Source organism: Equus caballus, chromosome 7 (assembly GCF_041296265.1).
Source record: "Equus caballus isolate H_3958 breed thoroughbred chromosome 7, TB-T2T, whole genome shotgun sequence".
Taxonomy (NCBI): domain Eukaryota; kingdom Metazoa; phylum Chordata; class Mammalia; order Perissodactyla; family Equidae; genus Equus; species Equus caballus.
Window position 1 is genome coordinate 51464993 of NC_091690.1, and position 15821 is coordinate 51480813.

Here is a 15821-nt window from a genome sequence, read left to right on the forward strand (position 1 = left end):
CACCTGAGCACAAGTGGGCAGTAAAACCAGTCCATTCCGGTGACCCTTGGAGGTCCTAGGGCCAAGAAGGCTGCCTGTCAGGCTCTGGGGAGATGGCCCCCCAAAAGAGAGGTCATTAGTCCGTCTCTGAACTGTAAGAAGCCCAGTCCATTGGGCTCCTGAAGGAAGATTCCAGAACTTCAGAGGCCCTGCTTTCACACCACAGACCTGGCTGTACACGGTCAAGTCAATGTCCACAGAAGGCTTCAGGGGCTGTTTTCATTGTCAGGGTCCACAGAGTCTTTTGTGGCGCGAGATGGGAGCAGAGCCCCCGCTTCATTCCATCGGCCTCCAAAAAGACCTGACCTGGACCAGGGCTCCCCCAGCCCTCGGGCCCTCGGGGCCGGTCATCCTCTGGGGGGGCTGTCCTGGACATCGTAGGACATTTAGCAGCAGCCCTGGCCTGCATCCTCTAGAAGCCAGGAGTGCGCCCCTATCGCCACAACCTGGGGGCCACACACCCCAAGCTGCCCCCCCGCCTTGTGGCTGCAGCCAGAACCAGTCATTCATGCGCCGTGGTCAGCTGGCAGCTGCTGTCACCTTGGTGGCCATCCCTGAGACACAGCCGGCCTCCAGCTGCTCACCCGCAGGAGTGAGGGTGCCGGGGTGGACCTGGCCCAGCTGGGGGTCCTAGGATGGGCGAGGGGCAAATTTCTCTCCAGTTCAAACAAGCTTGCAGGCGCCGCGTGCCTGGCGAGGACACAGGCCTGGGGCTGCTGCAGCCTCCCTGGACCTGTACTCCCTCCCCAGCAGCCCCCCCGCTGTGTGCTGGGCAGGGGGCCAGGGAGGAGCTGGCCTGCTTGGTGCCCGGTCTCCCCAGGAAGAGGGGGCTCCAGGGGCTGCATGAAGCCAGGCTTGGGGGCCGGGTCCGCATCCCTGTGGGCAGCCCCGGGGACTGAGCAAGTGGCTGAGGAACGCGGTGGGCGGCTCAGGGAGGCGCCGAGCCCACAGGGTCGGGAGCGGCCAGGCCCTCGGCATGCCTGCGCCCTGACTCACTGCCTGGCTGGCCGGCCGCCCGGACAGCCTGCAGCCTCCCCACGCCCCGCCCCCGCCTGTCCCCCTCTGAGGGCCGGCCCTGGGGGTGACCAGCTCTTCCCTGGACCCTGGAGGCTGGCCAGAGGCAGGCCGAGCCCTGGCCCAGCCTGCAGGGGTGGGAGCCAGAATCACATCCCCAGCACCGGGGTGGGGGGGGAACCAGTCACTGGCCCCGTGCCTGCGGAACTCAGCCTGGGCCCCACGCCGACCCCCGTTTCTCCTCTGCACCCCCTCAAGCCAGCACCGGCCCTGCGCTCACTGTCCAGCACCATCCCAAACCAGTGAGGAGTTTCCAGTTTACGGATGGGGAAACTGAGGCACAGCATGGTCCAGCCACTCGCCCAAAGTCACAGGACAGTGATGCCCCTGGAGCCTGGGCCTGGCAGGGGGACCCTGGGCTCTGTGGCGGAGCATCTTGACATCTCAAATGAGAAACAGCCCTGGAGGCGGCTGCCCTTGTCCAAGGTCACCCAGGTAGAGAGAGGAAGCGAGGGCTGGAATTCACGCCCGCCCCTGGTGGGGCCCCAAAGGGTGACGAAGGGCCCCAAAGGGTGACGAAGGGGCTGAGGCCCCGGTACTGAAAGTCACTGCTGAGCAGGGGGTGGGGTCAGAAATCCATACCCCTGGCCCGCCTGCTGCCAAGGGGGTACCTGCACAGTGCCCCTCCCCCAAGTGTGGCGGGGAGAGGCTGGGGGACTGGTCATGGGGCACTGACACGATGCTTGGATTCCCGGGCACCCTCTGGGTGTGGCCTGCGCTGGTGCCCCCTCAGGGAGGCCCCAGGCCCTCTGGCGGCCTCCCCTGAGTGACTCAGAAATGTGGACTGGGCGTCTGAGCCCTGCCAGGCCCCACTTCAAGGAGCCACACTCCAGTGGAGGCCATGACGAACTGGGGTCACGTGGGTGCCGTGTGCCCGGTCTGTTTCCTTACAGGGGACAAGACTGAGGCACAGAGAGGTCAAGCTGTTGGTATAAGGTTTCGTAGCTGATGGTGGCAGAGCTGGGGTTTGAACCGGATCCAGAGGCTGTCTCCTAAGCCCGACCTATGAATGAGAGCATCTGTTAGCCATCAACGCTGTCGCTGTTTGTGGGGAGACCGTAGGAGGCCTCAGCCCAGACCTGAGCCTCCAGGGGACAAAGTGTGGAGAGTGATCCAGGCAGAGGGAACAGCAAGTGCAAAGGCGGGCAGTGAAGGACAGCAAAGAGGCCAGCACGGAGGGAACTGCGAGGCCATGAGGCTGGATCACGCCAGGCCTGCAGTCCACAGTGAACCATGGGAGGGTTTTCAGATTCCAGGGGGGCCCCAGAGTTGGGGTGCAGAAAAAGGGAGGCTGATGCCAGCCTCTTGACACAGGTCAGTACAGACGCCCTGCCTAACTAGGGGACCTCCCGCGATGAACCCCCAAGCTCACCCCTCTGTCCAGAGCACAGCTGGGAGGGGAGGCTGGGTGAGCGGAGCAGCCGGGCGGGGAGGGTGGGGCTCGGGAAGGAGGGAGCCCCTCGGCCAAGGGCAGGAAGCCGCGCTGAAACCCGAGCTGCCGGGAGAGGGGCTGGACGGGACCCACGAGTCCTGGGGGCCGAGCCCACTCCCAATGCGCATTCAAAACCCTGGGCGGCTCTCAGGTCCCTGCATGTGCGGGGGGGTGGGGCGGGTGGAGCGGACCCCACCGGGGGAGGGGCGGGCGGCGCAGGGCTCGGGGGGGGGGGGGGGGTGGGCCGCCCCCCTTTCCCCCGCGGACCTGGGCTCAGGCCCCGGGCTCCAGCCTGACTCGCCGCAGGCAGCTGCGGTTTGGGGGGGGGGCCCGCGGAGGACACAGTGGGGGCGTCCGACGGGGGAGCAGCTTCCTCCCACCGCCCAGACCCTGCCAGAGGCGCTTCGCCCTCGGAGACCACGTCCTGGGGGGGGCAGACTGCCCCGCCCCGCGGGACCAGCCCCTTCGGGTGGGCGCTGGACCACGTCCAGGGGTCGCATCTCACCCGGGTGCCATCCGCGCCTTTCACTGGGGACCCCCTACGAGCCCAGGGGACCGCAGCCCGAGAGGGGACCCGCGCCCGGTGGCCCTCCCAGGCCGCCCCCTCCCCTCCGCCCGCGCGTCACACGGCCGCCCTCGCGACCCCGCGCCTGGGAAGGAGCCCAGAAGGTTCTCCGCGGACACCGGACACCGGCCCGCCCCGCCCGCCCCGGGCTGTGCCGCCTTTGCCGCGCGGCCGAGCATGAGCGCGGCCCATCGCCCCATTATCGAGCGCGCGGCCGCCCCGGGCCTGCTGGCCGCGTCCCAGGACCCGGCGGAGGGAAGGACGGAAGTGCCACCCTGTGGCCACCGAGCAGACCGCAGGCCCCGCCGCCTCCCCCGCCCGCGCTCCCAGGGCCCGGAGGGGGAAACTGAGGCTCTGAGGGGCCCGAGCTCGCCCAGCTCCACCCGGCGGCCCGCCTCCCTGTCCCCGCGCCCGGTGGCCGGCTCCTCGGTCGGCTCCTGCTCTCTCCTGATGCGGCCTGTGAGGCAGGGGCCCGGGTCCCGCCGGTCCAGCAAGTGGGGGGCGCTGGCGGGGGCCCCCGGGGAGAGGCTGCGGTCTTTCTCCCTCTCTCTGATAGTGGATCCTCCGCGGCTGCCACACCTCCTGGCTCCAGGAATGTCCCCGCTTCCTCCGCTGCTGCCTATTTCTGGCTGCCTCATTGACCTCCGTTTGCTCTTTTAAAAAGTTATCGTTATTTAGCATTATTTTTAACCGTGGGCCAATACGCATAAAAGGTACCATCTTAACCATTTTTCAGTGCAAAGTTCTGTACACTTGGCATTAAGCACATTCACATGGCTGTGCCACCATCCCCACCATCCATCTCCAGAATGTTCTCATCTTCCCAAACTGAAGCTCTGTCCCCATGAAACACTGACTCCCCCTCCCCCAGGCCCCGGCCCCACCTTCTCCTTCCTGTGTCTGTGGATGTGGCTCCTCTGGGGACCTCCTGTGGGTGGAATCACACAGCATCTGGCCTCCTGTGTCTGGCTTATTCCACTCAGCATAATGTCCTCCAGGGTCATCATGGTGTGGCATGGGGCAGAACTCCCTGCCTTTTTAAGGCTGAGCAAAATTCCCCTGTCTGGCTGGACCACATTTGGTGTGTCCATCCATCCGTGGGTGGACCTCTTGGCAATTGGGGGTCACGCTGCTGTGGACACGGGCGTACAAGTGTCCATCTGAGCCCCAGCTTTCAATTCTTTGGGGTGTATGCACCCAGAAGTACAATTGCTGGATCTGATGCTAATTCTGTTTTCAGGTTTTCGCGGGACCACCACGTTTCCCACAGCGCCGGCGCCCGTTTGCATTCCCCCCAACAGCGCGTAGGGTTCCGATGTCCCCACATCCTCACCGGCACGTGTTATCGTGTTGTGTTCTACGTTACCGCCATCCCAGCAAGCGACAGGTGCCGTCTGGTGGTCGGCCCTATTTCCCCCTCCAGACTTAGTTCCCTGGATTCGGTTCTTTGTGTCCAGTGACCTGCCATGTCCCTGACCCGACCCCACTGATGCGCCGAGACTGTGTGTGGTTTCACTCACCTCCCGACGGGCGGGGGTCCGAAACGCCCGCAAGGCCCGGGCCCGGGTAGAGCTGGGGTGCACGAGAGGACGGGGCGGGGGGTGTGCTGGGTGGCCTGCAGGGCACGGACACCCGTGGCTCTGGCCAGATGTTCCCACGACGGAACCTGGAGCCAGACCCGCAGGCACTTCCGGTTCGTGCTGAGAAATGTCTTCATTTTCTGTATCTTAGCGATGAATTCAATAGCCCCATTTTCATCCTTTGTCTTGTTCTTAAAGAACCAACCACTCCACACCAACCACTCCGGGAGGCCCAAGGTTTCAAGGGGAAGAGTCCTTAGAAAGATTGCTTACAGGCTGATGGGGCCGGGGCGGGGGGGGTGGGGGTGGGGGGGGGTCCCAGCCCCAAATCGCTCTTTCTCCCCCCAGATCCTCACCCGGCCAGTTCTTATTCTTCTGGACTCAGCTCAAATGTCACCTTCTTAGAGAACCCCTCCCTAAATAAAGGAGTCCCCCCCCAGCCTGTCACTTCTCCCTCCCATTGCCGTTTAATATTCTTCTAGAACATTCTTCGAACATATAGTAATTGTGTGTATCTGTTTCCCCTTCCAGAATGTCAGCTCCTTGAGGGCACAGGCTCTCAGGCACTTTGATTCACTGCAGTGTCCCACGTGCCTAGAACAGGACCTGGCACACCACAGGTGCCCAATACCTGTTTGTTGAATGAATGAATGAGCGAGATCCAACAAAACCCTAACTCAGTGAGGCGCCCAGCAGAGCGGGAGGGAGGAAGGAACATGCCCCTAGCTGAGCATGGTGTCACCCCCCGGGGAACTGTGGCGCCCGCCCTGGGAGCCTGCAGCCTGTCCTGAGCTCTGGGGAGACATTCCATTTCCAGATCTTTCTGCGGGGGAGTCCAGCCCATTAACAGACGGAGGAAGGGAGTGAACAAAAGACAAAAGCAGGTTTAAGCCAAATGGTTCATTTAAGAAATTTCATCCCTCACAGGAAGACACTCAGGCTATAAAAACATTCTATACAGCGGTTCCAAAAGCGACACCCACGCCCCCAGCAACCATATATACAACACGGACCCGATTCTCCGGAAAGCGGGGCGCAGGGCGGCACGAATAACCTTTGTACAGAAAGACGAGGCATCTCGGAGACAATGAGCCCCGGGGGGGTCGGCAAGCCAACGCAGCAACTGGGGTTTGCAAAAATAAATAGCTCTTTTTTTCATATATATATAAGTGATAAATGTTTCAACCAATATACAAAGTGCAAATATCACAAAACCCGCCCCCTGCTCTGGACACGGTTTATTTACAGCTTCAGACAGACAACAGGTTTCACAGTTTCCCTCGGTGGGGGGGGGGGCACAGTGTTTCGTGGTTGGGTAGTGAATAATTGACAATCTCCCCCCACCCCCGTCTCTTCGGTCATAAATGCAGCCACACAGGTGACACCTGCAGAAAGAATTTTGGTTTCAGAAGTCCCGTAAAGTAACGGAGCCAAGGGACATGTGGCAGGGCTGGACCGCTGTGCACGGTTCAGATGGTCACCCATCCATGACAACAGTCGTGTCGGGGAAATTAATGGCTCGAGGGCATCTGCATAGACGTGGTGACACTAGCCAGCGTCTCGATCTTGGCTTTGAAGCACTGGGTCACTGGCCCGGGCCCGTCCAAGCAAAGGGAAATAGTGCCAAGCAACCACACGGACGTCGGCTTTACACAGTGTGCGACTCTGGGCTGAAAAGTGCAAGGAGGCCCGGAGGGAGCGGGAGCGGGGCCGGGCCTGGCAGCCCCCCGGCTGGGAGGATGCTGTGGGGGCCGCAGGCTGCCGTCCCCAGCGCAGGGACCCGGTGTCAGGCACTTCATAGAAGATTAAGAGCGATCGGTGGCTCAGGCTGTCTCTGGAAACTGTTGAGGTTTTGTGAATGGCTGGGGCTTAGCCGGCGCCACCCCCAGAAAGCGGGACTCAGCCACGTCGCCATCGATGCTGGAGTCCCCTCCCGGCTTAAGGGGAGGCCACAAACCCGGCTGGATCTTGACCTAGGGGTGGCAGACGAGCAGCAGACTCTGGCCATCCAGCAAGACGTGCGAGGTGGAGGTGGACACGCTCACTCCTGAGTTTGGGGGCTCCGGCTGGAGAAAGGGGGCGCAGTGGCCGCCTGGGGCCCTGTGGGCAGCACCTGCTCCCCGGCGCCCGAAGCCACTTATTTCTCACTCTGTGTCCCTCCGCCCATCAGTCCCTCAGCTGGGGCCAGTGGGAGAGGCTGGAAGGTCAGACGTCCCCGGAGAGGACAGACACGCACCCCAGCTCACTCGGTTTCTCCTCTTCTCCCTCAGATGGAAAGACAGACAGACAGAAGTCCCACCCCAAGCCGTCCCGTGGGCGCCGTCGGAAGCCGTTCTGCCTCCCAGACGAATAAATATATAGAACAAAGTTCTGGCAGGCAGCGCGGCCGCCAGCCGTGCTCTCGGTCGCATCCGTCGGTGAACGAACAGGAGGGCGTCGGGGTCTCAGGAAGGGCTGGGGCAGGTCAAGGGTCCAGGGAGAAAGTCTCTTCCTGCCCTTGACCGATGGCGGTTCCGGAGGCCCGGACTCCAGGCCGAGGCTCACGCCACGTCATCCTCCAGGCTCACCATCTGCCTCTGCCAAGAGGACCAGGAACAGCGGAAGCCATCAGGCCAACAGCCGGTAAACAGGGCCAGAGGCCACCCACGCCTCCCGCCCTGCGGCCCCACCCAGGCCTGGTCCCCTGCCCCACAGTCTGATCCCCTCACGGCCACCAGGGGGCGCTGGTGAGCACCCGAGTCAGGCCACCTCCCTCCTGTGCCAGAACCCTCCATGGCTCCCACCTCACTCAGAGCAAAACCAAGGTCCTGCGGCACCTGCCCCATCCCTTCCCTTCTCTGGTCTCCTCCCTCTTTCTGCTTCAGCCACACTGGCCGCCTCCGTTCTCCTCACACAGTGGGCACAACCCAGCCTCAGGGCCTTTGCACAGGCTATGCCCCGGGCACACCACACACGCCCTGCTCAGGGAGGCCGGCCCCGATGCCCTTATCGACAACTGCGTCCCCGCCCTCCCAGCCCGCAAACCGCTGTCTGACCCCCTTCCAGCTTCTTGTTCTCTGTCAACATCTGGCCTAGGATCTCGTGGCTTACCCACGGTCCCTGTTCCCCCCCCGTGAGAGCACCTCTGGGGGCCTCACGCCCGCTCAGGGCAGACGTGGCCTCTCACCGAGGGGTAGGTGTAGCCGTCCTGGCTGCGGCAGATGTGGACCTCGTCCTCCGTGGTCTTCTGGTACACGGGGTTGTCAAAGTGGATGCTGTTGACGTTCTTCAGCCGCCAGTTCTTCCAAAGGAGGAAGGTCCCGAAGCACAGAACGATGAGCAGCGCTGTGGGGAGGGGTGCCAGTCACCCGCTGCTCGGGGCCCCGAAACCCAGCGGGTGCCCTGGCCTTTTTACTTGTTAATATTCTTTTTCACTTCCCTTTTTTTTTCTTCTTTTTTTTTGGTGAGGAAGATTGGCCCTGAGCTAACATCTGTGCCAACCTTCCACTATTTCATCCATCGGATGCTGCCACAGCGTGGCTGATGAGCGGTGTGTAGGTCTGTGCCCGGGGTCTGAACCCGTGAACCCTGGGTGGCTGAAGCAGAGGGTGTGAACTTAACCGCTAACCACCGGGCCGTCCCCCGTGTTAATATTTTTGTTATGAATTTAAAGCAACATTAGCCCATTGTAGAAAACCTACCTGTGAGCGTAATGCGCCTCTACCTTGAAGACTATGGCCTCGCCCCAAAGACTCCTGATGACCGAGGGTCCCCCAGGTCTCCCCCTAACCACACCTGGGCTACGACTTTTCCAGAAATGGAGTTTTTCTCTAAACACAGGGCCACGACTCACTCTTTCCTTCTGTGTGGACGAGGATGGGGCCGGGTCGCTCTGTGTCATTTAGGGCGGCCCTCAGGGCGGCGCCCCCTGTCCCCTCCCCCCGGGTTCGGACAGGCCCGACGTCCCCCATCGGACACATCAGCTGCCTCATGTTGCTCCCCGTCAGCTGCGAGGGGGCAGGATGGCTACGTCTGTCACATCCGTGTCCCCCATGCCCAGAAGCGGGCTCGGTACACAGCAGGCGCTCAGCTATGTTACATGAGTGAGGCTGGAAAGAGGGGCGCCGTGATGATGAACAGGATGCGCAGGGCTGCCCCGTTCCTGGGAGGAACGGTGGGCCAGAGCCCATAGGCGGGCAGGCGGTCCTTTCTTGGGGACCATGGACCGGGGGAGGACCAGCATGCTTACCGATGGGGAGCACGATGGACAGGGCCCCCACGCCCCGGGGCCTCTCCTCGCCGCCTCTGCCCGCAGCGTCGCCCAGGGCTGCGAGGGAGAAAGGACAAGGGGCGCTCAGATCCAGAGCCAGGGCCACAGGCCACAGAAAACACTGGACGCTTCTCATCGTCCTTCAAAGTTCAACGGAATGTGGAGCGTCCCCCAGATCTGAGATGTGTCACACTGGCCTCCACCAGGGCCTCATTCGTTAGCAACGGGGTCATGGGGTTTGGCTCAGGTTCCCAATGGTTGGTGAGGTCATGGGTGGGATTTTTCAACCTGCTTTTTTTTTTTTTTTTTTTTTTTGCTGAGGAAGATTTGCCCTGAGCTAACATCCATGCCCATCTTCCTCTACTTTGTCTGTGGGACACCGCCACAGCATGGCTATACCACCAGGCCAGCCCTATCAACCTGCTTCTGCATCTGAGGAAAAGGAGCCTGTTCTGGATGGGGCAGGGGCCACCCTCTGACCTGTGATGCTCAGCAGTCCCAGAGCCTGGGTTTGATGGCACCAAAGCCCAGTCCTGTGCCAGCTGTCCCTGGTGGCTGAGAAATACTGCATGTGGGAGGGCGGGGGACCTTGTCACGGAACCACACGCATGCATCTGGGCCAGACAACGGGAGGGTGCTGCCCGAATGAGTTTACAGGCCTCCCACGTGGCCCGTGGGCTGGGCAGCCTGAATCAGCTGTTCCCGGGCCACCCGCACACCGGCGGGCTGTGACTGACATCGCTGGTGATATTCAACCCCTCAGGGTCCCATTCAACCGGCTGCTGTCACTGCGTGTAAGAAGTTTATACCCAGTCCTCTGTTTGCACATATTTAAGAAACCACGTAATAAAAACACTTTCGGGCGGCAGTAGGGTCCTGAGAAGTTTTTCCCTTAAAAGGGCTCCTTGGCGAAATTCGAGAAGCCCTGGATGGGCTTGTGTGTGAAATAGTTGTGTGAGCAGCGCCCGCCCCAGCGAGCAGGGCTCCAGGCCTCCCTCGACCAGGCAGCTCCTCTTTTATCTCGTTTATGGTTGAACAAAGGCTTCAGCCCAGAAAAAAAATTGTCTGAAAATTGCTGATGTGCCTTTTTTTTCTGTCTGGAAAAGTCTATGAACTCTATTTCCGGGCTGCTGAAAAAACAGGTCGCGCGCCCTCTGGTGGACAAAGAGATGAATGGTGGGTCTTCCATTAATTGACTGAGAGCCCAGCTCTGACTTCCGTCCAGGAGGTCATGACCTTGAGGGTGTAGATCATGACCTTTTTTTTTCTTTGCTGAGGAAGATTGGCCCTGAGCTAACATCTGTGCCCATCTTCCTCTATTTTGTATGTGGGTCACAGCCACTGACGAGCAGTGTAGGTCTGTGCCTAGGATCTGAACCTGTGAACCTGGGCCGCCGAAGCAGAGCCCACAAACTTAACCACTACGCCATGGGGCTGGGCCCGAAATACCAAAATTTTTAGGAACACAGGATTCGGACTCTACACTTCCACGATCCTGCCTCATTGGACCGTGGCTTTGATCAAAACAGTATTTATGAGACCAGGGGTTCAGCCCTGAAGGCTACAGTTTGCTGATTTAATTTTTTTTAAATATCACATTAAAATATGATTTGAGCCCTGGATTTTGTAGTTCCCGCTCAGAGGCTGCCTGGAGGGAGGAGTGCCTCACCGGCCTCACCCTGGACCTGGCCCGCTGGGCAGCAAAGGGGCTGTGGTGACATCTCAGATTCCCAGGACGGCGTCTGGAGGACTGTGGGCTAAGCCAACACTGTGCACTCAGGCCCTTCACCCGGGTTAGCCCGTGCAGCCCCGCTATTCCCGGGGGATGGGCAGGTGGGGAAACTGAGGCTGCAGAGATGCACAGGCCCGGGCAGAGACAGTCAGCACAGGAGCCAACAGTAAACCCACTCCACCTCTACACACCAAAGCCTCTGAAGGGGCCCATCTAGATGCGCATCCCGATGAACCCAGCCAGGTGTTCCCAGCCCTTACCTTGATGGGACACCGTCACCGTCTCAGCCGTGGTGAGCTCAGGGCTAGCCATGGACCACGAGCTGGCTGTGTGCTTCGGCCCCACCACCGCCGAGCTGCCCGTCGGCCTGACCGTCGAGCTGGCCACGGGCCTGGCTGTGGAGGGCCCCCGGGTGGTCGCGACAGCTTCAGTCTCTGAAAGAACAAACGTTTCCTGGGTGCCCCAGGGCCCCAGTGCCACGCAGACGACCCTGTGCTGCTCATGACAACAAGCAGGAGGGGAGAGCCATTGGCCACGAAGAAATAACCGAAAACAAATGCAGTGAAAATACAAACCCAGCAATATCTACGTCGTTATTGGATTATCTGTGGCTCAAAAGGGAGATCTGAGTTATGGACACGCTGGCCCCCAGCCTGGACTGTCCCCAAGGACGAGAAGAATCGAGAAGAGGGCCGTCTCCTTGCTCGTTGTCTGTGTCTTAACAGTCACCTCCCGGCGTTCAAGAAAGGCCGACTACGGTTACCCCAGCTCATGAGTCCCCATCTCGGCCTCCCGGGGCCTCGATCCCCCATTGAACAGATGAGGAAAGAGAGGCTCGGGAGGGTCCAGCCGCCAGGGGGACGGAGCAGGACTTGCGCCCTCACCTGTGTGGCAGCTGCGCATGTCCTTGGCCAGCACCAAGCCGTCGGGGCAGGCGCAGGTGAACTTGGGCGAGCGGGGATTGATCTGCGGGGCCGGGAGACACAGGTACTGGCAGCCGCCGTTGTGGAGGGCGGTCCTCTCACACCAGTTCACCCCTGAAGCAGAAGAGGTGGGAGTCAGGGTGAGACCGAGGTCAGAAATTTCTAGAAAATTCCATAAAAATCCTAGGACACCGGCAGGAAAGTGGAGGTTGGGGCGGCCACCTCGTCTTTACCTCTTGGCTGCGTGAGGTTGTGGAAAAGGACAATGTCCTCCGGGGACAACAGGTTTTCTGCCATCAAGTGAATGTCTGAGCCCGTGAGGCGGTTGGCACTGAAAATGGCTTCGTTGATGATATCCGTCCAAAATACTTTATCCTGCGTGGGCATCAAGGAAGACGATGGATCTCATTAGCCACGGGGGTGGGACACAGACCACTGTCTCCCCGTCACCCCGGTCTTTGGGGTCCTCTGGGAAGAAACAGCACTAGGTGGTGGCATCGTTTTTTCTTTCTTTTCTTTTGCTAAAATTTTTAATTGTGGTCAAATACATATAACATAAAATTGACCACCTTAACCAATTTTAAGTGTCCAGTTCAGCGGCATTAAGCACATTCACATTGTTGTGCAGCCGTCCCCACCATCCGTCTCCAGAACTTTCTCACCTTCCCAAACTGAAGCTCTGTCCCCATGAAACACTGACACCCCACCCCCTCCCCCAGCCCCTGGTGCCTCCATCCTCCTTCCTGTCTCTGTGGATGTGAGTCCTCTAGGGACCTCCTGTGAGTGGATCACAGAGTATTTGTCCTTTTGTGACCATGAGGTTCATCCACGTTGTAACGTGGGTCAGAATTTCCTTCCTTTTTAAGGCTGCATAATATTCCCCATGTCTGGATGGACCACATCTTGGGTGTCCATCCGTCTGTCAGTGGACACTTGGGTTGGTTCCGCCTCTTGGCTATTGTGAATCATGCCTCTTAACCCAAAATTGTATTTTATTTTTTGGTGAGGAAGATTGTCGCCGAGCTAACATCTGTGCCAATCTCCCTCTATTTTTGTCTGTGGGTTGCTGCCGCAGAGTGGCTTGCTAAGCCGTGCATAGGTCCTCGCCTGGGATCTGAACCTGCAAAGCCCGGGTCACCAAAGTGCAGCGTGTGAACTTCACCAACACACCACCGGGCTGGCCCCTGAGTCACGCCTCTCGAACACGGGTGTACGGATATCCTGACTGTGGCGCTATTTGGGGCCAGACGACCCACTGTGGGGGGACCCTCATCTCTTTGGAGGGTGTTCAGCAGCATCCCTGGCCTCTCCCCACTGGAGGCCAATAGTAACCCCACTCCAAGTGCAACGAGCAGAAAGTTTCCAGAAGTTGCCAGAGGGCTGCTGGGCGGCAAGATGGTCCCTGACTGGGAACTGCTGCTTTGGACCTTTCAAGACTCTTTTGATAAGAAAATGGAAGTAACTCTAGGTCTAAGACCTCGTCAGAGGCACAGGCTTGAACGAACTGGACAGCGTGTCCCCAGTTAGTGGGACACGCGTGGCGCTCAGTGAACAGCACCTGGCGTGAACTCCCCGGCTCGGAGGCAGTGACCACACGCTCCCAGCCCCCACCTCAAAGACGGCCAAGGAGAAGGGGTGCGCCAGCTTCTTCTTGTCCTCCAAGATGGTCTTCCGGTCCCCGCCGTTGACGTCGATGCTGGAGATGGAGTGGAGCTTGGAGTCAACCCAGTAGAGGCGGCCACCGGAAAGATCTGGAACCCACAGGGGGACGAGGAGAGGTCACGTGTCGATGCCAGAATGGCCCGGCCACTCCATTCCCCGTAGGAAGGAGACCCCGAAGGCCCCAGGGCAGCCGTGCCCAGCAAAGCAGCTCAGACACACAGACAGCACCCCCCGGGCCAGGGCGGTGTGGTTCCAGACGGTCAAACCCTCAGGGGGCTGTGTGGCCTGGTCCAGGCGCGGCCCAGACACTGTCCCCTCTCCTGCAGCCAGTGCCCGGCCCCCAGGGACCACCTCCTGCGAAAGTACCCAGGGTGATGCCATTGGGCCACTGGATGTCCTCCGTCACCAGCGAGTAAATGTCCACGCCGTTCAGACCCCCCTTCTTGATCTTGGCGGGCGTCCCCCAGTCCGTCCAGTACATGAAGCTGGTGGAGAAGCAATGAGAACAGAGGGCATCAGTGGGGAGGGGCCCCCCGCCCACACCCGAGAGCCGCCACACCAGGACCCGAAACACGCCCTCGGGGAGACCCCGAATTCGTCCCCATGCTCCCCCAACCGTGCCTACCCCGGGGCTGCCCCCTGAGGAGCCCTGGCAGGATTCAAGAAGCTTCGTGAACAGATGGAGGTGTTCACCCCAGTGTCAGGACCAGGGCTGTGGAATCTGCATGCTGAACACCGCTTTCCAAGGTCTTTTATGAATTTTCTGTAATTTTTTTTTGCTCTTCAGATATATATATAAAAATTGTGGTAAAATGCACAAGATGTAAAATTGACCATTTAACCATTTTTGGGTGTCCAGTTCAGTGGCATTTCGTACAGGCACACGGCTGTGCAGCCATCTCCACCCTCCGTCTCCGGAACTTTTCCATCTTCCAAACGGAAGCTCTGTCCCCATTAAACGCCCCCACCGGCCCCTGGTCCCAGCAGCTGCTTCCTGTCTCTGTGGCTGTGACTCCTCTGGGACCTCGTTATCAGTGCGAGGACAGTGTCCGTCCTTTTGTGTCTGACTTATTTCACTGATCGTGATGTCCTCCGGGTTCAGAGGCTGTGGCAGGTGTTGAGTCGCCTTCTTTGAAGGCTGAATAACATTCCCCTGCACGGAGGGACCACAATTGGTTCTCCACTCATCCTTGACGGACGCCCGGGCCGCCTCCACTTCTGGGCTATTGTGACTGAGGCTGCCATGAACACAGCATACAAATGATCTATTTATGTCCCTGCCTTCAGTTTTCTTGGGTCTAAATTTACAAGCCTGTCTCCAAGGGCTTTGAAACCTCGGGAGGGACGCCAACGAGCCCCCAGGTAGCCAAATCCCAACGACAACCACATTGAAACTGGCTCAGAGGGACAGCCCACGGGTGGGGTGTGGGAGGACGGGCCCTCGGGGGCCCTCTGGCTGAGGGTCCGGTTTACAACATGTGTTTGGAAGGACAGTCTGATGCTGTGTCGGTGCATTTGCTCCCCGAGCTAGTTATCCAATTTCTAGAATGTTCTCCTGCTGATAAACTGCAACAACTCACTTCAAAGGATTCCCAGCTGCTTTGTGACGTAGGGGGAAAAATACTAAATTTCCATGTGCTGGATAGCAGTTCAATGAATCATGGCTCAGGGGCGACAGGGGGCCAACCCCAGGTGCCAAATGGAAGAGACAGGAGGAGAGCAGAGGGTCGTGGCGGGCAGGCATCCTGGGGAAGAGACACCAGACAGGCCACACACACGCACACATGCACACACACACATGCACACACACACACACGCACGCACGCACATGCACACACAAGCACAGAGTCCCCACCACTTGTGTCTAAGTGGATTTTTTCTAGGCGTCTCTCTCTCCTGGCAGTTGTGGGCTGGTTCACTGGACTGCGTGTCCCTCCACTGGATGATGGCATTAGTCCTGTGGGGGGGGACCTGCCCGGGGCCCATCTTCACCCCCAGTTCGATCCGATCTGACAAGACTGAGCCCTGGATGCCACGTGGAGGCGCCAGATGCGCCTTCTCTCACGTTCCCTCCCAGAAGCCAAAGCTCCCTTTTCTCCAACTATTGCAGCCAGAATAGGCTATCCGCCCGGTTGTCTGCACGCCTCTGGAATTGTGAAATTCCACATGTGACGTGCTGAGGTGGCAGATGTGGTCTGACAGGTGCAAAGTTCGTGGGAGGGAGCCAGGCTTTCCACAGGCCACACTGGTCCCTGTGGGTCCTGGAGCTGCTGAGTCAGCCACAGGCCCCTGCAGACACCCTCCTGGGGGCTCCACGGGGTGGCGACCTCGAAACAACTGTCAATCGACTAACGCTAGACCTGAGGGTTTTTACTTTTCTCCAGTCCTGTCCTGGTAGACGATGCTCTGCCCTTAGATACTCAATCAGAATTGAAATTTCTAATTTCTAATAAGAATTAATTTCTTTTTTCTTTTTTTTTTTTTTGCTGAGGAAGATTGGCCCTGAGCTAACATCTGTGCCCATCTTCCTCATTTTGTATGTGAGTTGCCACCACAGCGTGGCTG

At 59.4% G+C, this 15821-nt stretch overlaps 1 protein-coding gene across 2 annotated transcripts in view; it reads right to left on the bottom strand.

Moving 5' to 3' along the window:
* Positions 1 to 5575: 5575 nt before the first annotated feature.
* Positions 5576 to 15821, bottom strand: part of LDLR (low density lipoprotein receptor) — a 29678-nt gene continuing 19432 nt past the window's right edge. For both annotated transcript variants that reach the window (XM_005611937.4, XM_070274080.1), the window contains exons 11-18: positions 13623 to 13741; positions 13206 to 13345; positions 11828 to 11969; positions 11556 to 11708; positions 10932 to 11105; positions 8919 to 8996; positions 7857 to 8014; positions 5576 to 7266 (exon numbers count right to left, since the gene is read on the bottom strand). In XM_005611937.4, coding sequence (XP_005611994.2) covers positions 7231 to 7266; positions 7857 to 8014; positions 8919 to 8996; positions 10932 to 11105; positions 11556 to 11708; positions 11828 to 11969; positions 13206 to 13345; positions 13623 to 13741 — 1000 coding nt within the window. In that variant the 3' untranslated portion in view covers positions 5576 to 7230. The remainder of the gene's footprint in view (positions 7267 to 7856; positions 8015 to 8918; positions 8997 to 10931; positions 11106 to 11555; positions 11709 to 11827; positions 11970 to 13205; positions 13346 to 13622; positions 13742 to 15821) is intronic.